Below are 26,252 nucleotides of genomic sequence, written 5' to 3'. Positions count from 1 at the left end.
CCCACAGAAACCCATACTCACAGAGACCCATACCGACAGAGACCCATAATCATAGAGACCCATACTCATAGAGACCCATACTCACAGAGACCCACAGAGACCCAGAGAGACTCACAGAGACCCATTCTCACCGAGGCCTATACCCAAATAGACCCATACCCACAGAGACATATACTCACGGAGACCCATACTCATAGAGACCCATACTCACAGAGACCCATAGAGACACACATAGACCCGTAGAGACTCAGAAAACGCACAGAGACCCATCAATACACATGCATACCCACAGAGACCCACACAGATCCATACAGACCCACAGACGGACAGTGACCCCCACAGAGACCCTCCGTGACCAGTTCTCAAACTAAGCTATGTTTATATCACGAAGGTAATGCCTCACTGAAGCAGCTGATATCATCACCACGACGTGGACATTTATAGCAGCAGCCACATTCCCTGAACGACGTGGTGGGTGACCTCGATGCTGAATGCGATGAGGAAAAGACGAAGGATCCGGAGAGAAAAATCCATGCCGTGAACCCAGCCACCACGGGGTGAGACACGAGAGAGAGAGAGACACGCAGACTCCAAATGTACAGCAGCAGTAGCAGCAGGCATCGTCAGGGTCCGGGATCGAACTCACGCTCTCCTGTGTACCGGGCAAGGTAGTTAACATATCAGCGTCGAACCCACGACCTCCTGTACAACAGGCGATGTAGCTAACATCTGAGCATCCAACCCACGATCTCCTGTGTCCCAGGCGTGGTAGTTCGCATCTCAGCATCGAACCCACGACCTCCTGTACACAAGGCGAGGTAGTTAACATCTCAGCATCGAACCCACGACCTCCTGTACACCAGGCGAGGTAGTCAACATCTCACCGTCCAACCCACGACCTCCTGTACAGCAAGCGAGGTAGTCAACATCTCAGCATCGAACCCACGACCTCCTGTACACCAGGCGAGGTAATTGACATCTCAGCGTCGAACCCACGGCCACCTGTACACCAGGCGAGGTTGTCAACATCTTAGCATCGAACCCACGACCTCCTGTACACCAGGCAAGGTAGATAACATCTCAGCATCGAACCCACGGCCTCCTGTACACCAGGTGTTGTAGTCAACATCTCAGCATCGAACCCACGACCTCCTGTACACCAGGCGAGGCAATTCACATCTCAGCGTCAAACCCACAACCTGCTGTACACCATGCGAGGTAGTTAACATCTCAGCGTCGAACCCACAACCTCCTGAACACCAGGCGAGGTAGTCAACATCTCAGCGTCGAACCCACAACCTCCTGAACACCAGGCGAGGTAGTCAACATCTCCCCAGCACACCGTTTGCGACCCACTTAACAATATGAGCGCGGTGCTTGAAAGCAAATTGTAACTCGATCGCCCTGCGTGTTTGTCCGTCAATATCATCTCATACACACAAACACACAGACACACAGACACCCATACACACAAACACACATACACACAGGCACACATACACACAGGCACACATACACACATACACACAAACACACATTCAGACACACATACATACAGACATACAGACACACAAACACACATACACACAGGCACACAGGCACACAGACACACAGACACACAAACACACATACATACATACACACAGACACACAAACACAGAAACACAAACACACATACACACAGAAACACAACACACATACAGACAGACACACACACACAGATATGAAGATAGCCATCGTAGCCAGTGGCTACAGCACCCATCGAAGGAGTCTGAAGTGCGCGATTCAAATTGACTGACTGGTTGATAGGATATCACCGCAAGCCCCTGTAATTGGAGGATTCATGTGGAACGTTATCGGTGAGGTTCGCGTGAATCGTCGCTTTCCTCTTCAGACTCTGTCTTATCGACAGACATTTTCTTCACCTGAGGACGGCTAATTGCGTTGTGGCCGAAAAGTCGTGATAATTATTTTATTATGTTTTATTTTAATTATTTTATTACTTCCCTTCTACGTGACTTTACCGAAAGAACCAAGAAGATGAATCCCTGCAGTCAAGAAAGCTTTAAATCGAAATTTAGTCGCTTTCCTTATTGAGTTATCATCCGTTTGTTTAAGCGAGTGCAGCCTAAAGGGCCCCACTGAACTGCTGTGTAGCTGTTTGTTTCAGTAAGTGGAGCTGGCCATGAGAAATGATTGCAGCTCAGCGAAGTGGCTGACATCATCATAAGTATCATCATAAAGACACACATAGACCCACAGAGACCCACAGAGTGGGCTTGTCGCTTTTTCTCAGCCAGCGTGAACACCTCTTCTGTATCCCTGGGTCTCTGGGGGGTCTGGACCCTGTACCCACAGCAGCCATTGCAGTTGCCTGAGTCACAGTTCTAAACCTCACCCATTTATCCTCGACATCAGGAGGAGTGGGGGACGATGCCAACAACTGCTGCAAGCGATGATGAAATTCTCACTTGCAACTTTCATCAGCTAGCTGAGACCAGGCCACCTTAGTTTTGAATGTGGTCCTGGGTGTACACCCACCACCGGAGTGGAAGAATGGCAGGCGCATCTTACAGATGACTAGTCGATGGTCAGAGGACAGATCAGCTCCACGGTAGGTCCTGGTGTCAAGGACATGAGCCCGCATTCACTCTTCCATCACTATGCAGTCCAGCAGATCGTCTTGCTTAGACCCGGCATGCATCCATGATGTTGTGTGGATGCGCCGATGGCGGAACAGCGTGTTGGTAATTACAAGCCCATGGGCTGCACAACAATCTAGCAGCCTCCTACCGTTGTTATTGAGCTGATCTGGCCCATGCTAGGTGCAAGCATCATGACCAACTCGGGCATTAAATTCCAATGTAGCAACAATACAATGCCAATGCAGCATAAATGCCAATGCAGCAGCAATGCTATGTGACTTCACCGAAATAACCAAAGAGTATCGATTCCTCCTGTCACGAAAGCTTCAAATCAAGGTTGGTATTCTGTTTAGGGGCAGTTATCCCGTGTTTTGTTTTAAATAAATGTGTTGTCTCCACGTGAACGTCTGCTACTCGGTTGAACTCACTGCACAAATATGCGTGCCGAGCACGTTCCACTGATTTTTTTTTTGGACGCAGAGCTTCTACGGGGTAAACTTTTATAGCCTGCGAAGGGAAGTGCTGTTTAATGTGCACCCACGAAGACGGCTCGCTCGCTACCACCTCAATTACTCATCCACTTATGCAATCATTCACTCATTCACTCGCCTACCCACTCATACACCCACCCACGCATCCACCCACTCATCCACCCACCCACTCACCCACACACCCACTCATCCACACACCGACCCACTCCTCCATCCACCCACTCATCTACTCGCTCACCCACTTAAGCACTCACACACTCACCCATCCACTCATCCACTCACACACTCACTCATTCACACACTCATCCACTCACTCAACCACTCATCCACTCACTCAACCACTCATCAGCTCACCCACCCACTCACTAACCTACTCACCCACTCACCTTCCCAATCACCTACTCGCATACTCACCCAGATACTCACCCACTCACACACAGTGCACTAACCACTGCACCACCACTCCCTACACACACGCATTGCGCTAACCACTGCACCACCGCTCCCCACACACAGTGCGATAACCACTGCACCATCACTCCCCACACACACGCAGTGCGCTAACCACTGCACCACCACTCCCCACACACACACAGTGCGCTAACCACTGTACCACCACTCCCCACACACACACAGTGCGCTAACCACTGTACCACCACTCCCCATACACACACACAGTGCGCTAACCACTGTACCACCACTCCCCACACACACGCAGTGCGCTAACCATTTTACCACCACTTCCCACACACACGCAGTGCGCTAACCACTGTACCACCACTCCCTACACACACGCAATGCGCTAACTACTGCACCACCACTCCCCACACACACGCAGTGCGCTAACCACTGCACCACCGCTCCCCACACACACATAGTGCGCTAACCACTGCACCACCGCTCCCCCCCCGGCAATGTCGGCAGGAGCGGAGTGGAGGGGTGGACTCATGGACTCGCGAGGGGACAGACGAGGAGCCTGCAACAGAGGGGGGGTCTCAGCCACTCGGATGCTGGTCCTGGATTCAAGTATAATCCTCCTACTCGTCCTGCAACTCCTGACCCTGACGGTAAGAGCTGCGGAGGACTTCCACCCACTGATTCAAACCGACTGTTTAAATTATTACCTATTTGTTTGTTTGTTATTTTATCGGGGGGTAAGGCCCATAACTGTTGAGCTGCTATACAGAGTTCCATACAGAGACCCACACAGAGACCCACAGAGACCCATACAGACCCATACAGACCCATATAGACCCATATAGACCCACAGAGACCCACAGAGATCCATACAGACCCACAGAGACCCACAGAGACCCATACAGACCCACCGAGACCCATACAGACGCACAGAGACCCATACAGACCCATACAGACCCACAGAGGCCCATACAGACATAAATAGACCCATACAGACACAAATAGACCCATACAGACCTATACAGACCCACAGAGATCCATACAGACACAAATAGACCCATACAGACCTATACAGAACTATACAGGCCCATAGAGACCCATACAGACCCACAAAGACCCATACAGACCCACAGAGACCCATACAGACCCACAGAGACCCACAGAGCCCGTTACACTCCCACAGAGACCCATACAGAGATGCATCCAGAGACCCATCCCAAAACTAAATGATGTTTATTTTACACTGAGTTGTGGGGCCTTACACACACACTCACTCCCTAAAAAGGTGTGTGAGTGCGTGAGTGATTGAGCGGGTGAGAGGATTGAGTGAGTGGATTGAGTGAGTGGATTGAGTGAGTGGATGAGTGAGTGGATGAGTGAATGGATGAGTGAGTGGATGAGTGAGTGGATGAGTGAGTGGGTGAGTGCATGAGTGAGTAGATGAGTGGATTAATACGTGGATGAGTGGATTAGTGAGTGAGTTAGTGAGTGGGTTAGTGGGTTAGTTAGTGAGTGGGTAAGTGAGTGAGTGGGTTCTTGAGTGAGTGGGTTAGTGTGTGAGTGGGCTAGTGAGTGAGTGAGTTACTGAGTGAGTGGGTTACTGAGTGAGTGGGTTACTGAGTGAGTGGGTGAGTTAGTGAGTGGGCTAGTGAGTGAGTGGGTTACTGAGTGAGTGGGTTACTGAGTGAGTGGGTTACTGAGTGAGTGGGTGAGTTAGTGAGTGGGCTAGTGAGTGAGTGAGTTAGTGAGTGGGTTACTGAGTGAGTGGGTTAGTGAGTGAGTGGGTTAGTGAGTGAGTTAGTGAGTGGTTGGGTTAGTGAGTGGGTTAGTGAGTTAGCGAGTGAGTGAGTTAGTGAGTTAGTGGGTTAGTGAGTGAGTTAGTGAGTGAGTGAGTGGGTTAGTGAGTTAGTGAGTGAGTTAGTGAGCGAGTGAGTGAGTTAGTGAGTTAGTGAGTGAGTTAGTGAGTGAGTGATTTAGTGAGTGGGTGAGTTAGTGAGTGAATGGGTTCGTGAGTGGGTTAGTGAGTGAGTGAGTTAGTTAGTGAATGAGTGGGTTAGTGAGTTAGTGAGTGAGTGAGTGAGTGGATGAGTGAGTGGATGAGTGAATGGATGAATGAGTGGATGAGTGAGTGGATGAGTGAGTGGGTGAGTGCATGAGTGAGTAGATGAGTGGATTAATACGTGGATGAGTGGATTAGTGAGTGAGTTAGTGAGTGGGTTAGTGGGTTAGTTAGTGAGTGGGTAAGTGAGTGAGTGGGTTCTTGAGTGAGTGGGTTAGTGTGTGAGTGGGCAAGTGAGTGAGTGAGTTACTGAGTGAGTGGGTTACTGAGTGAGTGGGTTACTGAGTGAGTGGGTGAGTTAGTGAGTGGGCTAGTGAGTGAGTGGGTTACTGAGTGAGTGGGTTACTGAGTGAGTGGGTTACTGAGTGAGTGGGTGAGTTAGTGAGTGGGCTAGTGAGTGAGTGAGTTAGTGAGTGAGTGGGTTACTGAGTGAGTGGGTTAGTGAGTGAGTGGGTTAGTGAGTGAGTTAGTGAGTGGTTGGGTTAGTGAGTGGGTTAGTGAGTTAGCGAGTGAGTGAGTTAGTGAGTTAGTGGGTTAGTGAGTGAGTTAGTGAGTGAGTGAGTGGGTTAGTGAGTTAGTGAGTGGGTTAGTGAGTTAGTGAGCGAGTGAGTGAGTTAGTGAGTTAGTGAGTGAGTTAGTGAGTGAGTGATTTAGTGAGTGGGTGAGTTAGTGAGTGAATGGGTTCGTGAGTGGGTTAGTGAGTGAGTGAGTTAGTTAGTGAATGAGTGGGTTAGTGAGTTAGTGAGTGAGTGAGTTAATGGGTTAGTGGGTTAGTGAGTTAGTGGGTGAGTGGGTTACTGAGTGAGTGGGTTAGTGAGTGAATGGGTCAGTGAGTGGGTTAGTGAGTGAGTTAGTGAGTGAGTGGGTTCGTGAGTGGGTTCGTGAGTGAGCTAGTGAGTGAGTGAGTTAGTGAGTGAGTGGGTTAGTGAGTGAGTTATTCAGTGATTAGGTTAGTGAGTGGGTTAGTGAGTTAGTGAGCGAGTGAGTTAGTTAGTTAGTGAGTTAGTGAGTGAGTTAGTGAATGAGTTAGTGAATGAGTAATTTAGTGAGTGAGTGGGTGAGTTAGTGAGTGAGTGGGTTCGTGAGTGGGTTAGTGAGTGAGTGAGTTAGTGAGTGAGTGGGTTAGTTAGTTAGTGAGTGAGTTAGTGAGTTAGTGAATGAGTGAGTGAGTTGGTGAGTGAGTTAGTGAGTGAGTGAGTTAGTGGGTTACTTGGTTAGTGGGTTAGTGGGTTAGTGAGTTAGTGAGTGAGTTAGTGAGTGAGTGGGTTCGTGAGTGGGTAAGTGTGTGAGTTAGTGAGTTAGTGAGTGAGTGAGTGGGTTAGTGAGTGAGTTAGTGAGTGATTGGGTTAGTGAGTGGGTTAGTGAGTTAGTGAGCGAGTAAGTGAGTTAGTGAGTTAGTGAGTGAGTGAATGAGTGGGTGAGTTAGTGAGTGAGTGGGTGAGTGAGTTAGTGAGTGAGTGGGTTAGTGAGTGGGATAGTTAGTGAGTGAGTGGGTTAGTGAGTTCGTGAGTGAGTTAGTGAGTGAGTTAGTGAATGAGTGGGTTAGTGAGTTAGTGAATGAGTGGGTTAGTGAGTTAGTGAGTGAGTTAGTGAGTGAGTGTGTTATTGAGTGAGTGGGTTAGTGAGTGAGTGAGTAGGTTAGTGAGTGAGTGGGTTAGTGAATGATTGGGTTACTGAGTGAGGGGGTTATTGAGTGATTGGGTTACTGAGTGAGTGGGTTAGTGAGTGATTGGGTTAGTGAGTGCATGGGTTAGTGAGTGGGTTAGTGAGTGAGTGGGTTAGTGTGTTAGCGAGTGAGTTAGTGAGTGAGTGGGTTAGTGTGTTAGTGAGTGGGTTAGTGAGTGAGTGGGTTAGTGAGTGAGTGGGTTAGTGAGTGAGTGGGTTAGTGAGTGGATTAGTGAGTGAGTGGGTTAGTGTGTTAGTGAGTGAGTGAGTTAGTGAGTAAGTGAATGGGTGAGTGAGTGGGTTAGTGAGTGAGTGGGTTAGTGTGTTAGTGAGTGAGTGGGTTAGTGAGTGAGTGGGTTAGTGAGTGAGTGGGTTAGTGAGTGAGTTAGTGAGTGAGTGGGTTAGTGAGTGAGTGGGTTAGTGAGTGACTGAGTGTCTTAGTGAGTGAGTGGGTGAGCGAGTGGTTCAGCAGCCGAGTCGTGCTCCTGGAGGGTTTAACGACATTGTAAATATTTACAACGTCTGACACAAAGACCCCTCTAGTACAGATACCATTGATATCTCTCAATCATCCTCCTCATCTTACTGCCCCCTGTTCAACGTCGCCTTTTAACTTGCCCGTTGTTCTTGTCCGCTGGCGCGTGTCTGTGTCCGTGTGCCCCGCAGGTCCGTGTCCAACCGGGGATTCCGAACTCCAGAGTCAGAAGAGGTGATGGTCAGGGCACAGACGCAAATACAAAGGTCCCCCGGGTAGCCTCTAGCAAGCTGTTGGGGAGGGGGGCAAGTGCCGTTAAGTTGTGGTATTGAGTAGCAACACACACACACACAGACACGCACACACGGGCATACACACACACGGACATACACACACACAGACACATACAGATACACAGACACACACACAGACACAGACACACACAGACACACACAGACACACACAGACACACACACAGACACATACAGACACATACACACAGACACATACACACAGGCACATATACACAGGCACATACACACAGGCACATACATACAGACACATACACAGACACATACAGACACACATAGACAGAGATAGACACACACACACACAGACACACACACGGATACATATGTAATAATGTTCCAGGAGACCTTGACACCGGGGTTGGAGGCACACGTATTTATTCCGTGTCGGTACAGTACAGCACTGACATACAACACTGGAGGGGGTATCGGCCCCCTCACCCGTCTAACTGGGGATACACTCTCTAGCTACACCTAGCCTACCTCTGGGTCCTCCACTAATGGGCTAGAGGAGGCTAGCTAGCCCGACACTGGTAAGTCTGGCTTTCCGTACCCGGAGTCCCAGACCAGCTCTGACAAGAGCACCGGCTCTGGCTCTCGGGACCACGCCACTGGCTCGATCCTGTGTGGCCCTGATAAGGGCGGCGATCCAGGGGAGTCCAGGGCTCTATCTATGATGATCTTCCGTCTTCACTGGTTTAGCTTAACATCTCTCCTTGAGCCCTCCGGCTCATCCCCTTTTATACCAAACCCCCCGCTCCGAGTCAGCCCCCCAGGCAGCCCGATGCGGACGTCGCTGGGAGCACCTGCCCGTGCACCGACATAGCCACGCCCACTGTGTTTTTTTCCCATCTGATTCCATTGTATACAGCCCCTCCGTAACACCCCTACATCACCCCCCCCCCCCCTGTACAGCTCGCAGCCGTCCCGGCTGCAAAAAAAAAACAATAAAAGTGTATTTACCCCTTGAACCCGCGTGTGCCTCACAATTTTTTTTTCAACAATAACAACAACAAGAACACCAACAAGAACCGCAACAGCAAGAAGAGAATTAACCCGGCGCACCCCCCCTGAATAAATACGAATACCCTATATACAATTTGTAGGAGAACACACCACACACACAACACACAATGAACACAACATATGTACAATCCAATGTGCAGGAAACACAGCACCCACACAACACACAATGAACACAACATATGTACATTTCTCCGGGCCTCACAAAAGTCTGCGCATTTTTGCGCGCGTTCTTGCAGCAGGCCCGTCACACGGGGCAACCCCGGATGGCGGACTGTTGGGTAGCAACCGTCCGTGGCCGAGTGAGTCACTTTCCGTTGCCGCGTGACCCTTGGCATCCCCAGGAGGGGTTGTCGGGCGTGAGCCCGTCACTCCCGGTGCACCTGGGGGCGGGACAGTCGGCAGCACGTTAGGTGAGAACAGCGGAGACGGACCCTGCGAGTCGGCGGACCCCCCACATGTCTGGCCACGCGTGTGTGAAGTGGGAACTCGGACCGCAACGAAGGGTTTCAATCTGGAGGGGTGCACAAACCACCGCCGCTTCCCCCATTTGATGCGTACACACTGAGGCCACAAAACCTGAACCACCTCCACAGGGCCTCGCCACGGCCGCACCAGTTTAGAGGAGGTTGCAAGCGGTACCTGTGGACAGTGTAACCATGCCTTGTCACCCGGTTTCCACTGCAGTACGTGCGTCCGACCCAGCCTGAGCCTCTCGTTAGCCTTCTGGCGGAGGTCGGAATTTTGCATAGCAGCCTCCCGTGCCTCTGTTAATTTAGCAATATTGAATTTAACGTGGTCGGCCAATTTAGTTTTACCCCGCGGCGCGGAGATCTGCAGCTGGGTCTGAACAGACGAGTCAGGTTCGCGGCCGTACATCAAGAAGAAGGGGGAAAATCCCGTTGCCGCATAGGGAGCCATTCTATATGCTGCCAAGACCCCTTGAATTTGAAGGTCCCAATCGGTCTGTGAGTCCGAGACCTGTTGGGACAGCATCAACGTGATGGTTTGATGCAGACGCTCCACCATCCCGTCAGTTTGCGGATGATATGGGGAGGTACGAATTTTTTTCGTGCCCAGGAGCTCACAGACCTCTTGGAGAAGTTTACCAGAAAAATGTTTGCCCTGGTCGGTCAGCAGCCGCTCCGGAGCACCTTTGTCCAGGACGTATCCCTGGACAAAGGCCTCCACGATGGCTGCTGCCGACTGGTTGGCAAGGGGCCAGGCCATAGGCCAGCGCGTAAAATATTCCACCCCGGTCAACAGATATCTGTTGCCCCTGGGGGTAGCGCGAAATGGGCCCAGGATATCAAGCGCGACAAGCTCGTTGACCCTGGAAACTTTGATGGATTGCAAAGGCGGGTTAGACTCCCATGCTGGTGGTTTACGTTGCGCACACCGAGGACATGACCCCAACAGATCCCCGACATCCCTTGTCATGCCCGGCCAAACAAAATCTAGCTGGAGCATGGCGAGGGTTTTTTGAGTCCCCAGGTGGAGGAGGCGCTCATGAGCGGCCCACACCACCTTACCCCGCAACCCAGAAGGGACCACCAGCCGGTGTCGATGGGATCTCCCGTCCCAATGCATTAACAGACCCTGGACCATCTCCCATGAGTCGACATCACCCCTCCCCCACCCAGCACTTCCGACGCGACGATGCAACGCGAGGAGGGAGGTATCCTCCATCTGGAGGCGCCCCCATTCAGCAACAGGCAACCCCAACAGGAAATCTTTTCCCTGTTGCGCAATCAAATCCGTCATCGACGTTGCGTCAGCAGCGGCCGCCAGGACCGGAATGGATATCTCACTCGGAGGCCTGCAACGTCCCGACCCCAGGAGGCATGCGCATTTGGAGGTGGTTGGCATCCGTGACAGAGCGTCCGCATTGGTGTGGCGAACGCCCTTACGGTACGTAGTTTGGAAATCGAAGTCCTGGAGAATCTCCAACCATCGAGACAATTGTCCCGATGGTTGTTGAACTCGCAGGGCGTACTGTAGTGCCGCATGATCTGTGCGGACAGTGAAATGCCGACCGTACAGATATGGGCGATACTGTTGGATGAAGTTAACAATTGCCAACAGTTCCCGACGGGTGACACAATATCTTTGCTCCGCTGGAGACAACACCCGACTACCGTACGCGACTACCCGTTCCACGCCGTCAACCACCTGCGAAAGCACGCCCCCAATACCCGTGTTGCTCGCGTCCGTGTCGAGCAAAAAGGGTTTTGAAAAATCAGGGTAACCCAAGGGAGGAGCGTTTACCAGCGCGTCCCGGAGGGATCGGAAGGCAGCCTCCTCCTCCTGTCCCCAGTGGAACCGGACCCCCTTCGATGTCAAAGCGTGTAGGGGCTTTGCAATCGTTGCAAAATCCGCGACAAACCGTCGGTAATACGACGCGAATCCAACAACTCCTGACCTCTCCCACAGAGGTGGGAGTCGGCCAGGAGCTGACACACTGCGTTTTGGCGGGATCGGTAGCAATACCTGAGCGTCCGACGATATGTCCCAAATAACGCACGGATTCGCGTTACAAATGACATTTTTGGGGTTTAAATTTCAAATTAGCAGCCCGCATTTTGAGGAAAACCCCCCGCAACCTCTGTAGATGTTCGTCAAACGTTTTGCTAAAGACGATAACGTCATCCAAATAATCAAGCATGAGTCCCATTGTAACCCAGCCAAAACCAATTCCATCAATAGCTGGAAAGTTGCCGGCGCTGAGTGGAGTCCCATCGGCAACCGGTTGAATTGGAACAGGCCGTGCGGTGTACGGAATGCAGTTTTGGGTTTCGAATCATCGTCCAGAGGAAGCTGCCAGAATCCCGAAAGCAAATCCAATGTGGAGAAGAATCGCGCCCCCGCCAAGGCGTCAAGCGATTCGTCTATCCGTGGGAGCGGGTATGCGTCGGCAACAGAAATTTTGTTGAGGCGACGGAAATCTACGCAAAACCGCAACGAGCCGTCATGTTTTTTAACTAAGACAATTGGCGCTCCCCAAGGGCTGGTAGAAGGAGAAATGATGTCGGCGGCTAACATGTCATCAACGGCCGATTTGACATGGTCCTTTTCGGCGGGACTTAACCGAAAAGGATTCTGGCGTATTGGCGCGCTGTCACCCGTATCAATATGGTGACGCAGCAGATGAGTACAGCCCAGATCGTATTTGTTCCGACTGAAAACGTCGGAAAATTCACGCAGCAGTGTTTTAAGCTTTTGACGCTCTAAGTCCGACAGGTCCGTCGATCCAGCACAAAGCGCCTCGAGCCACCCCTCATCACTGTCCGTATGTGGTCGCGGCAGAGGGGCAGCGCTCACGTGATTTACGACGGGTTCCTCACAGGGCACCGGCGTTGCGTGAGCAAGCACGGTCCCCTGTGGAAGCACCACCGTCCGCGACCCCACATTGAAGACCGCGATGAAAGGGTCCCCGTCCCCCTTAACGATGGTCTGGGCCGGAATTAAATGAGGTCCGCTAACCCCAACCCTGGACGGGCCCAGCAGAACCCCCTGGTCCCAAATCCCTTTAGCGAAAGGCCGACGTAGTTTAAGAGGCACCAGCATCTGGGCCCCCGGCGGTACGCGTACCGTTCTGTCAACGAGCGCCGGTACCGTCGCGAACGCCGTCCGACCCGCAGAGGGAGACGGCAGAAATGCCATACGTCGGCCCGACGGGAGCTCAATACAGCCCTGGTCGATTAAGATACGGATCGGCATTTTGCCCAGGAAGTCCGTCCCCAGCAGGCACGGAACCGCCAGCGAGGAAGAGACAAAAATTGGGCCAGATAATTTGATATCCCCGATACAAATATGCGCTCGAATTTGTCCAATGATGCCCAGTGAGCCCCCGTTAGCAGCATAGAACGGTACATCAACGGGCAGCAAAGGACGGCTCTGAACAGGAAAAATGTTGTAAATCAATTCCGAAATAATGGTCGCCGATGCTCCCGTATCGACCAGGATGTGCACCTCAACCCCATCAATGTGCCCCACAACGGCTGACGACCCCGACGACGCGGCCACAACGCGATGGGCCAACACGGACCACTGGCTGGGTTGGATATTAGTCCCCACAGTGGTACGTGTTGGCGCGACGGTGTGCAATTTCGGCCCCCCGTTCGTTGCGGTGCGTGAGTGTGTGACGGGTGTGTGTGTGGGCCAAACATGAGGGGTGCCGCGACTCGCCGGGTTATGTTGTTGGAGCTTGGGAGGAGGCGCGGCGTCCTGTCGCGGCGTCGCACCGCGCTGCCGAGGAGAGCGGCATCCCGAGGCGACATGACCCTGGAGGCCGCAATTGTAGCAGCGCGGGAGCGCTGGCGATGACGTTGGCTGGTCGAGGCGGCCCGGTCCGTCCCGAGCCGGCCGTACTCTCGCTCTCCACTCCAGCTGACGGTCGACAGCGCAAATTTCCTCCGCCGGGAGGGTGGCTGCAGCCACAGCACGACTGGTCGCCGCCTTGCTGGCCTTTCGTCGATGCGAGAGTAAGTTGGCGTGGAGGTGTTGTGCGGCCCGGAGGGAAGACATCTCGACGTCATCCTGCGCCACGATGATGATGTCCAATTCGTCAGCCAGCAAGAGTATCTTTTCGGTGACCATGGCGTCCACTCCATCGTCGTCCATTCGCGGGAAGGCCGTTCTTGCTAGCGCCAGGAGACTCGTGCGATACGCCAGGGGCGACTCCTTTGCACCCCGCTGACAATCATAAAATAGCTGTCTGCAGTCAGACGGTGGTCCGTAGACTGCAGCCAGCAACTGCAGTGCCATCTGCAGCGTGGCGCGCTTGTCTTTCGGCGCCGAGGTGAGAGTGGCGAGGGCATCGCTGTCGAGCAGCGCCGGCAGCGCGCGGAGAGCTTCGGCATCGGTCCACTCCGCCATCTCCTGGTGTGCGAGGAAGCGCCGCTGGAAGCCGCCCCAGTCTCCATCCTCGCCCACAAACTCCGTGAGGGGAGGCAGACGTTGGTGTAATGCAGCGGCCGCAGTGGAAGGTCGCCCCCCGTTGCTCCCGCCACTCGTCTTGGCTTCAGCGCGAACGACGAGTGGCATCGCCGGTCGCACCACTGGTGACGCGCTGGCCGCTGTCGATGACGTTGCAGCCACTGTACGGCCGACGTCGGACGCGAGGCTCAGCCCGGCCACGCCCTCAGCAGCTGCTGCGGCGATGGCGGGAGAATCAAACTCCGGCTCCGTCGAAATGGCGGGAACCCGTGCTGGTCGTTGACTGTTGTCGCTCCGTGGCGGTCCACCAGCCCCCAGCCGCGTAATTTGTTCGAGCGTGGCGGCAGCAGCGTAGAGCAGCTCCGCCAGTCTCGCGTGAGCCTGCCACAGTCCATCTGCTGACGGCTCCCCTCCATCCGGACGCTGCGGTGTGGACGTATCCGGCCCCGGCTGCTCGGCGTCGCCTTCAGCCATCTCGGGCTCAGCTTCTGCAGCGTTGTCCTGCTCCCCCGGTACCCTGGCACGAGCTGTCCGTCGCGTGTCCATGTTCGTGGATGATCACTTCTAACACCAGATGTAATAATGTTCCAGAAGACCTTGACACCGGGGTTGGAGGCACACGTATTTATTCCGTGTCGGTACAGTACAGCACTGACATACAACACTGGAGGAGGTATCGGCCCCCTCACCCGTCTAACTGGGGATACACTCTCTAGCTACACCTAGCCTACCTCTGGGTCCTCCACTAATGGGCTAGAGGAGGCTAGCTAGCCCGACACTGGTAAGTCGGGCTTTCGGTACCCGGAGTCCCAGACCAGCTCTGACAAGAGCACCGGCTCTGGCTCTCGGGACCACGCCACTGGCTCGATCCTGTGCGGCCCTGATAAGGGCGGCGATCCAGGGGAGTCCAGGGCTCTATCTATGATGATCTTCCGTCTTCACTGGTTTAGCTTAACATCTCTCCTTGAGCTCTCCGGCTCATCCCCTTTTATACCAACCCCCCCGCTCCGAGTCAGCCCCCCAGGCTGCCCGATGCGGACGTCGCTGGGAGCACCTGCCCGTGCACCGACATAGCCACGCGCACTGTGTTTCTTTCCCATCTGATTCCATTGTATACAGCCCCTCCGTAACACCCCTACACATACACAAACACACACAGACATACACAACAACAACAACCTTGAGGCCACGTGAAGTGTCGAACGCCCGCTGTCAGGAGGTCACGGGGCAGACCCAGGTGCCACAGGTCGACTGACTCTGATGACCGAGACGTCTGGCTGATGCAACACCTTTGCCCCCTACTGTGCTAACTTGCTGTGCTTTAGCCACCCGGCGCTCCGCTCGTTGTTGTGAAATTCCTCCGGTACAGTTACTGAAGACTTCACGAACTACGTGGTCAAAATAGATATTAGATAATGTGGGAGCCAGAGGACATCCCTGTCGTACCCCAAGGTGTACAGGGAAAGGCTCTGACTCCCGACCACGTAGTTTTACCCGGGCCTGCTCACCATCATGAAGGTCCTTAATGAGCGTGAGCAGAGGGTCAGGGAATCCAAAAGCACGAAGAACAACGCAGAGCCCAGGCCTACTGATGGTATCACAGGCCTTGACCAGGTCAATTAAGCAGACATGTAGGTCTTGTAAGAATTCCCTACACCTCTGCTGTAGCAGACGGACGGAAAATATGGCATCTGTGTAGGATCGCCCATTCCTGAAACCGCATTGGGGCTCCCAATGCGGTTTCAGGAATGGGCGATCCTGCGTTGCCAGAACCTTTCCCGGCATACTGAGGAGTGAGATGCCCTTGTAGTTACACACTCACACACACATGGACTCACACATACATCCACACATACATTCACATACACTCACACACACAGACACACATACTCACATACACTCACACACACACATGCACACAAATACACACATCCACTCACACACACATCCACTCACACACATCCACTCACACACACATACACAAATACACTCACACACACTCACGTACACACATACAAAGACAAAGATCCCCCGTGTAGCCTGTCACAGACTGTAGGGAAAGTGCTGTTAGCGAGCACCTATGAAGGCCGGCACGGCACACGAGGGGGTGGGTGGCCAGCACCACGCCCGGCCGCCTTTGTCTCCCCAGTGCTGGCGATGTTCACTACACTACCACCACAGCTACACCAGCTACTCAGTTGAGGCTGAGTCGACCTAGGGGAGGCCCATGACCGGTTCAGATAATCGTCACTGGCGGTGTTGGCTGTGAGCGGGAATCGAACCCGGGTGGCCAGGGGTCGTAGAAGCGCTAACACACACCACTATCACCACCACCCCCACCACCTCTACCACCACCACCACCACCTCCACCACCACCACCCCCACTACCACCACCCTTACCACCACCACCACCCCTACAACCACCACCACCCCCACCACCCCCACCACCCCCACCACCCCTACAACCACCACCACCACCCCCACCACCACCACCCCTACCACCCCCACCACCACCCCCACCACCCCTACAACCACCACCACCACCCCCACCACCCCCACCACCGCCACCACTCCTACAACCACCACCCCCACCACCCCCACCACCCCCACCACCCCTACCACCACTACCCCCCACCACCCCTACAACCACCACCACCCCCACCACCACCACCCCTACAACCACCACCACCCCTACAACCACCCCCGCCACTCCCACCACCACCACCCCCGTGTTTAGTGTACACGCCGTACAACACGTAGGAATCGCCAGGGAGTAAAGTTTGGACTTACAAACAAATCGACTTACGAACAGACCTGGGAACCCCAACTCGTCCATTAAGTAGAGCTGGTCCCTGCATGAGGCTCAGGAGTGCATCTGAACCTCATGGCGTGACCTCGGGGTCCCGTAAGCCCCCGGCTCTCGCATAAACTGCGTTGAGACATCATTTCACGTCTGTTGAAGGCGAGCGATTCGGCCATCTGATTTCTCTCGACGAGCTCCACACGACACGCTTATCAAAGTTTCAAAGTTGTTTCGGTGAAGTCACGTATAGGTTGAATAAAAAAATCACGACGTTTCGATGGCATCAGGTAGATTCCGCAGTGAAACTGCTGAACTGCTGCAGCGTCTTTCTACCTGATGACGATTGCAGGTGTTGTGATCGAAACGTCGTGATTCATTATTTATTTTGTCAACCTACGTGAATTTACCGAAACAAGCAAAGAGCGTGGATTCCTGCGGTCACGAAAGCTTCGAACGGAGATTGAACCGCCTCTACGGGGAGGGTTTCCACACAACAACTTTGAGATCTTTTAACAGACTGCGAGTCAAGAAGCTCAACCTCATCGATGATGCCTCGTCCACAGCAGTCTGATTATCTCACCTGAAGACGGTTGCTTGCGTTGCGATCGAAACGTCGTGATCTACTAATTTGTCGACCTACGTGGCTTTACCGAAATAATTTAAGAGTGTGGATTCCAGCGGTCACGGAAACTTCGAATCGAGATTTCAAAAGTTTTGTTCGCGACGACGAAGGCATTCGTCCTCGTCGCTGCTGCTTGGACGACACGTCGACGGGATCACGTTCAAGTTCATTTATTAGGTACAGCCCTGTGAGCCATTCGGCTCTTGAATCGGGTGCAACCGCAACAAACAAACAAAACTAAAACATGAACAAGAAAACATCTTAAAGTGAATATGTGACTGAGTGCAAACAGAAAATACAAGAAAAAGCATCGAACACAAAAATGTGCAAAAATCCCAGTGGGATGCAAGTCAAACAACAACAACAACCACAAGACAACTTAGATTAAGGCCATCAGTCTAACTCTGTACTACAACAAACAAACATGGCCAAACCAAAAAACTAAACGAAAATCACCAAAATAAAGCCATAAAAGCAATGAAACAGTGATCATAGGAACTGTGACCGAATTTTCACAATAAACGACGTTAACAACATGTACCAGCAAACTCTGCAGGGATGATCCGCGCCACGTGGGCTGCGACGTTTGTGTGCGCGGTGGTGCGATTTTTTAACTTCCGTTTATTCGGGGACCCCCGGAGGTCCCGCTATGAGGTTCATTCCCCCCCCCCCCCCCTTTTTCAGGCACAGCTGTCAACGCCACTGCGATCTATACGGTGGATGTCCGGATCGTCGGCTCGAATTCACCGGACGCTCTGATGTTCCATTCCGAGACGCTCTGCGGTGGCCAATACTACGTCTCTGTCACGAGCTTCAGCATCCTGAGCTGTAAGTTCGACAGAGTGGAGTGGAGTTTGTATGATCTCCCCCTGTCCTACAGAGTGAGTGAGTGGAGTTTGTATGATCTCCCCCTGTTCTACAGAGTGAGTGGAGTTTGTATTATCTCGCCCTGTTCTACAGAGTGAGTGAGTGGAGTGTGTATGATCTCCCCCTGTTCTACAGAGTGAGCGAGTGGAGTTTGTATGAGCTCCCCCCTGTTCTACAGAGTGAGTGAGTGGAGTTTGTATGATCTCCCCCTGTTCTATAGAGTGAGTGAGTGGAGTTTGTATGATCTCCCCCTGTTCTACAGAGTGAGTGAGTGGAGTTTGTATGATCTCCCCCCTGTTCTTCAGAGTGAGTAAGTGGAGTGTGTATGATCTCCCCCTGTTCTACAGAGTGAGCGAGTGGAGTTTGTATGATCTCCCCACTGTTCTACAGAGTGAGTGAGTGGAGTTTGTATGATCTCCCTCTGTTCTACAGAGTGAGTGGAGTTTGTATGATCTCCCCCCTGTTCTACAGAGTGAGTGAGTGGAGTTTGTATGATCTCCCTCTGTTCTACAGAGTGAGTGAGTGGAGTTTGTATGATCTCCCCCTGTTCTACAGAGTGAGTGAGTGGAGTTTGTATGATCTCCCCCCTGTTCTACAGAGTGAGTGAGTGGAGTTTGTATGATCTCCCCCTGTTCTACAGAGTGAGTGAGTGGAGTTTGTATGATCTCCCCCTGTTCTACAGAGTGAGCGAGTGGAGTTTGTATGATCTCCCCCTCTTCTACAGAGTGAGTGAGTGGAGTTTGTGTAGTCTCCCCCTGTTCTACAGAGTGAGTGAATGGAGTTGTATGATATCCCCCTGCTCTACAGAGTAAGTGAGTGGAGTTTGTATGATCTCCCTCTGTTCTACAGAGTGAGTGAGTGGAGTTTGTAAGATCTCCCTCTGTTCTACAGAGTGAGTGAGTGGAGTTTGTATGATCTCTCCCCGTTCTACAGAGTGAGTGAGTGGAGTTTGTGTGATCTCCCCCTGTTCTACAGAGTGAATGGAGTTTGTGTGATCTCCCCCTGTTCTACAGAGTGAGTGAGTGGAGTTTGTATGATATCCCCCTGATCTACAGAGTGAGTGAGAGGAGTTTGTATGATCTCCACCTCTTCTACAGAGTGAGTGAGTGGAGTTTGTATGATCTCCCCCTGTTCTACAGAGTGAGTGAGTGGAGTAGAGTTTGTATGATCTCTCCCATGTTCTACAGAGTGAGTGGAGTTTGTATGATCTCCCACTGTTCTACAGAGCGAGTGAGTGGAGTTTGTATGTGCTCCCCCTGTTCTACAGTGAGTGAGTGGAGTTTGTATGATCTCCGCCTGTTTTACAGAGCGAGTGAGTGGAGTTTGTATGATCTCCCCCTGTTCTACAGAGTGAGTGGAGTGGAGTGTGTATGATCTCCCCCTGTTCTACAAAGTGAGTGGAGTAGAGTTTGTATGATCTCCCCCTGTTCTACAGAGTGAGTGGAGTTTGTATGATCTCCCCCTGTTCTACAGAGTGAATCGAGTTTGTGTGATCAGCAGTGGTGATAGCGGTCGTTGTGATGATATGGACAGCAGTGGTGATAGCAGTTGTAGTGTTGATCGGCACAGCGTTGGGTGACGGCAGTCGTTTGCGATGCAGCATGCCGTGCGGGTGCCCAGGTCGAGTGCTGCTACTGCGGCGGCTTCTACCTCCACTGGGCTCCTGCCACCTGCGGCTCGTCCAAGCCGTGCCCGGATGGCACGAACTGGACCCCCGGGGCGACCACCTCCACCTCCTCCTCCACCTCGTCCTGCCAGTGCATCCAGGGGCCCCTGACGGACGGGACGCAATGCATGGGCAGGAGAAACGTGGCGCTGGATCCCAACGTTGATTGTTACTCCACCACCGCCAGCACCGCCACCACCGCCACCACCGCCACTGCCACCACCACCAACAGCACCACCACGACTATGACCACAACTACCACTGCCACCATCGCCACCACTGCCACCACTGTCGCTGCGGTCATCACCACGGATCAAAATGCTACTTCTGCCATGGTCATCACGCTGAACACTACGACCGCTTTCACCACTGCTGTCCCAATCATCACCACGACTCCAATCACTACAGCTAACCCAATCAACATTACGACTGCTATCACCACTGCTCACCCAATCAACATTACGACTGCTATGAGAACTGCTATCTCAATCATCACCACGACTGCTATCACCACTGCTGTCCCAATCATCACCACGACTGCTACCACCACTGCTGTCCCAATCAACATTACGACTGCTATCACCACTGCTGTCCCAATCATCACCACGACTGCTACCACCACTGATGTTCCAATCAACACTACGACTGCTATCGCCACTGCTATTCCAATCAACATTACGACTGATATCACCACTGCTGTTCCAATCAACATTACGACTGCTATCACCACTGCTGTTCCAATCAACACTACGACTGCTATCCCAACTGCTGTCGCATTCATCACCACGACTGCTACCACCACTGCTGTTCCAATCAACATTACGACTGATATCACCACTGCTGTTCCAATCAACACCACGAATGCTACAACCACTGCTGTTCTAATCAACATTACGACTGCTATCACCACTGCTGTCCCAAGCATCACCACGACTGCTACCACCACAGCTGTTCCAATCAACATTACGACTGATATTACCACTGCTGTTCCAATCAACACCACGACTGCTATCACCACTGATGCCCCAATCAACATTACGATTGATATCACCACTGCTGTTCCAATCAACATTACGACTGCTATCACCACTGCTGTCCCATTCAACACCACGACTGCTATCACCTCTGATGCCCCAATCAACATTACGACTGATATCACCACTGCTGTTCCAATCAACATTACGACTGCTATCACCACTGCTGTCCCAATCATCACCACGACTGCTACCACCACTGCTGTTCCAATCAACATTACGACTGATATCACCACTGCTGTTCCAATCAACACCACGACTGCTACCACCACTGCTGTTCCAATCAACATTACGACAGCTATCACCACTGCTGTCCCAAGTATCACCACGACTGCTACCACCACTGCTGTTCCAATCAACATTAGGACTGATATTACCACTGCTGTTCCAATCAACACCACGACTGCTATCACCACTGATGCCCCAATCAACATTACGACTGATATCACCACTGCTGTTCCAATCAACATTACGACTGCTATCACCACTGCTGTCCCATTCAACATCACGACTGCTATCACCACTGCTGTCCCAATCAACACCACGACTGATATCACCACTGCTGTCCCAATCAACATTACGACTGCTATCACCACTGCTCCCCCAATCAACATTACGACTGCTATCACTACAGCTGTCCCAATCATCACTACGACTGATACCACCACTGCTCTCCCAATCATCACCACCACTGCTACCACCACTGTTGTTCCAATCATCACCACGACTGCTATCAGCACTGCTCCCCCAATCAACATTACGACTGCTATCACCACTGCTCCCCCAATCAACATTACGACTGCTATCACCACTGCTGACCCAATCAACATTACGACTGCTACCACCACTGCTGTTCCAATCAACATTACGACTGCTATCACCACTGCTGTCCCAATCATCACCACGACTGCTACCACCACTGCTGTTCCAATCAACATTACGACTGATATCACTACAGCTGTCCCAATCATCACTACGACTGATACCACCACTGCTCTCCCAATCATCACCACCACTGCTACCACCACTGCTGTTCCAATCAACATTGCGACTGCTATCACCACTGCTGTCTCAATCATCACCACGACTGCTATCAGCACTGCTCCCCCAATCAACATTACGACTGCTATCACCACTGCTGCCCCAATCATCACCACGACTGATATCACCACTGCTGTTCCAATCAACATTACGACTGCTATCACCACTGCTGTCCCAATCATCACCACGACTGCTACCACCACTGCTGTTCCAATCAACATTACGACTGCTATCACCACTGCTGTCCCAATCAACATTACGACTGCTACCACCACTGCTGTCCCAATCATCACCACGACTGCTACCACCACTGCTGTTCCAATCAACATTACGACTGATATCACCACTGCTGTTCCAATCAACACCACGACTGATATCACCACTGCTGTCCCAATAAACATTACGACTGCTATCACCACTGCTCCCCCAATCAACATTACGACTGCTATCACTACAGCTGTCCCAATCATCACTACGACTGATACCACCACTGCTCTCCCAATCATCACCACCACTGCTACCACCACTGTTGTTCCAATCAACATTACGACTGCTATCACCACTGCTGTCTCAATCATCACCACGACTGCTATCAGCACTGCTCCCCCAATCAACATTACGACTGCTATCACCACTGCTGCCCCAATCATCACCACGACTGATATCACCACTGCTGACCCAATCAACATTACGACTGATATCACCACTGCTGTTCCAATCAACATTACGACTGCTATCACCACTGCTGTCCCAATCATCACCACGACTGCTACCACCACTGCTGTTCCAATCAACATTACGACTGATATCACCACTGCTGTTCCAATCAACACCACGACTGCTACCACCACTGCTGTTCCAATCAACATTACGACTGCTATCACCACTGCTGTCCCAAGTATCACCACGACTGCTACCACCACTGCTGTTCCAATCAACATTACGACTGATATTACCACTGCTGTTCCAATCAACACCACGACTGCTATCACCACTGATGCCCCAATCAACATTACGACTGATATCACCACTGCTGTTCCAATCAACATTACGACTGCTATCACCACTGCTGTCCCATTCAACATCACGACTGCTATCACCACTGCTGTCCCAATCAACACCACGACTGATATCACCACTGCTGTCCCAATCAACATTACGACTGCTATCACCACTGCTCCCCCAATCAATATTACGACTGCTATCACTACAGCTGTCCCAATCATCACTACGACTGATACCACCACTGCTCTCCCAATCATCACCACCACTGCTACCACCACTGTTGTTCCAATCAACATTACGACTGCTATCACCACTGCTGTCTCAATCATCACCACGACTGCTATCAGCACTGCTCCCCCAATCAACATTACGACTGCTATCACCACTGCTGCCCCAATCATCACCACGACTGATATCACCACTGCTGACCCAATCAACATTACGACTGCTATCACCACTGCTGACCCAATCAACACCACGACTGCTATCACCACTGCTGACCCAATCAACATTACGACTGCTATCACCACTGCTGTCCCAATCAACACCACGACTGCTATCACCACTGCTGACCCAATCAACATTACGACTGCTATCACCACTGCTGTCCCAATCATCACCACGACTGCTACCACCACTGCTGTCCCAATCATCACCACGACTGCTACCACCACTGCTGTTCCAATCAACATTACGACTGCTATCACCACTGCTGTCCCAATCATCACCACGACTGCTACCACCACTGCTGTCCCAATCATCACCACGACTGCTACCACCACTGCTGACCCAATCAACATTACGACTGCTACCACCACTGCTGTCCCAATCATCACCACGACTGCTACCACCACTGCTGTTCCAATCAACATTACGACTGCTATCACCACTGCTGTTCCAATCAACATTACGACTGATATCACCACTGCTGTTCCAATCAACATTACGACTGATATCACCACTGCTATTCCAATCAAAACTACGACTGCTATCACCACTGCTATCCCAATCATCACTGCGACTGCTATCACCAATGCTGTTCCAATCATCACTGCGACTGCTATCACCAATGCTGTCCCAATCATCACCACGACTGCTATCACCACTGCTGTCCCAATCAACACCACGACTGCTATCACCACTGCTGTCCCAATCAACATTACGACTGCTACCACCACTGCTGTTCCAATCAACATTACGACTGATATCACCACTGCTGTTCCAATCAACATTACGACTGATATCACCACTGCTATTCCAATCAAAACTACGACTGCTATCACCACTGCTATCCCAATCATCACTGCGACTGCTATCACCAATGCTGTTCCAATCATCACCACGACTGCTATCACCACTGCTGTCCCAATCAACACCACGACTGCTATCACCACTGCTGTCCCAATCATCACCTCGACTGCTACCACCACTGCTGTCCCAATCATCACCACGACTGCTACCACCACTGCTGTTCCAATCAACATTACGACGGATATCACCACTGCTGTTCCAATCATCATCACGACTGCTACAACCACTGCTGTTCCAATCAACACCACGACTGCTACCACCACTGCTGTTCCAATCAACATTACGACTGCTATGACCACTGCTGTCCCAATCAACATTACGACTGCTACCACCACTGTTGTTCCAATCAACATTACGACTGATATCACCACTGCTGTCCCAATCAACATTACGACTGCTATCACCACTGCTCCCCCAATCAACATTACGACTGCTATCACCACTGCTGTTCCAATCATCACCACGACTGCTATCACCACTGCTATCGCCACTGCTGTCCCAAGCAACACTACAACTGCTTTCACCACTGCTGTGCCAATCATCACCACGACTGCTATCACCACTGCTGTCCCAAACATCACCACGACTGCTACCGCCACTGCTCACCCAATCAACACCACAACTGCTATCACCACTGCTGTTCCAATCAACACCACGACTGCTATCACCACTGCTGTCCCAATCATCACCACGACTGCTACCACCACTGCTGTTCCAATCAACATTACGACTGATATCACCACTGCTGTTCCAATCAACACTACGACTGCTATCACTATTGCTGTTCCAATCAACATTATGACTGATACCACCACTGCTGTCCCAATCATCACCACGACTGCTATCACCACTGCTGTCCCAATCATCACTACGACTGCAATCACCACTGCTGTGCCGATCATCACCACGACTGCAATCACCACTGCTGCCCCAATCAACACCACGACTGCCATCACCTCTGCTGTCCCAATCAACATTACGACTGCTATCACCACTGCTCCCCCAATCAACATTACGACTGCTATCACTACAGCTGTCCCAATCATCACTACGACTGATACCACCAATGCTGTCCCAATCATCACCACGACTGCTACCACCACTGCTGTCCCAATCATCACCACGACTGCTACCACCACTGCTGTTCCAATCAACATTACGACGGATATCACCACTGCTGTTCCAATCAACACCACGACTGCTACCACCACTGCTGTTCCAATCAACATTACGACTGCTATGACCACTGCTGTCCCAATCAACATTACGACTGCTACCACCACTGTTGTTCCAATCAACATTACGCCTGATATCACCACTGCTGTCCCAATCATCACCACCACTGCTATCACCACTGCTCCCCCAATCAACATTACGACTGATATCACCACTGCTGTCCCAATCAACATTACGACTGCTATCACTACTGCTCCCCCAATCAACATTACGACTGCTATCACTACAGCTGTCCCAATCATCACTACGACTGATACCACCAATGCTGTCCCAATCATCACCACGACTGCTACCACCACTGCTGTCCCAATCATCACCACGACTGCTACCACCACTGCTGTTCCAATCAACATTACGACGGATATCACCACTGCTGTTCCAATCAACACCACGACTGCTACCACCACTGCTGTTCCAATCAACATTACGACTGCTATGACCACTGCTGTCCCAATCAACATTACGACTGCTACCACCACTGTTGTTCCAATCAACATTACGCCTGATATCACCACTGCTGTCCCAATCATCACCACCACTGCTATCACCACTGCTCCCCCAATCAACATTACGACTGATATCACCACTGCTGTCCCAATCAACATTACGACTGCTATCACTACAGCTGTCCCAATCATCACTATGA

General features: G+C 51.9%; 1 protein-coding gene across 1 annotated transcript; it reads left to right on the top strand.

Moving 5' to 3' along the window:
* Positions 1-3,197: 3,197 nt before the first annotated feature.
* On the top strand, positions 3,198-26,252 carry LOC144738078 (uncharacterized). The gene is made up of 5 exons (XM_078620987.1): positions 3,198-4,203; positions 7,944-7,986; positions 18,131-18,274; positions 19,914-22,333; positions 26,232-26,252. Exons 1-5 carry the CDS (start codon positions 4,051-4,053, stop codon positions 26,250-26,252), a joined length of 2,781 nt encoding a protein of 926 aa, XP_078477113.1. The 5' UTR covers positions 3,198-4,050.

The sequence above is a fragment of the Lampetra planeri genome, chromosome 77, assembly GCF_965212315.1.
Source record: "Lampetra planeri chromosome 77, kcLamPlan1.2.h2, whole genome shotgun sequence".
Taxonomy (NCBI): domain Eukaryota; kingdom Metazoa; phylum Chordata; class Hyperoartia; order Petromyzontiformes; family Petromyzontidae; genus Lampetra; species Lampetra planeri.
The sequence above is the reverse complement of the archived record's forward strand: the minus strand, read 5'-3'. Positions and strand labels throughout refer to the sequence as shown.

Coding starts and splice junctions, on each gene's coding strand:
- LOC144738078 (XM_078620987.1), top strand. CDS start 4,051: ATGTCGGCAGGAGCGGAGTGGAGGGGTGGACTCATGGACTCGCGAGGG. Junction 4,204..7,943: donor TGCAACTCCTGACCCTGACG/GTAAGAGCTGCG, acceptor TGTGCCCCGCAG/GTCCGTGTCCAACCGGGGAT. Junction 22,334..26,231: donor CGACTGCTACCACCACTGCT/GTCCCAATCATC, acceptor CTATCACTACAG/CTGTCCCAATCATCACTATG.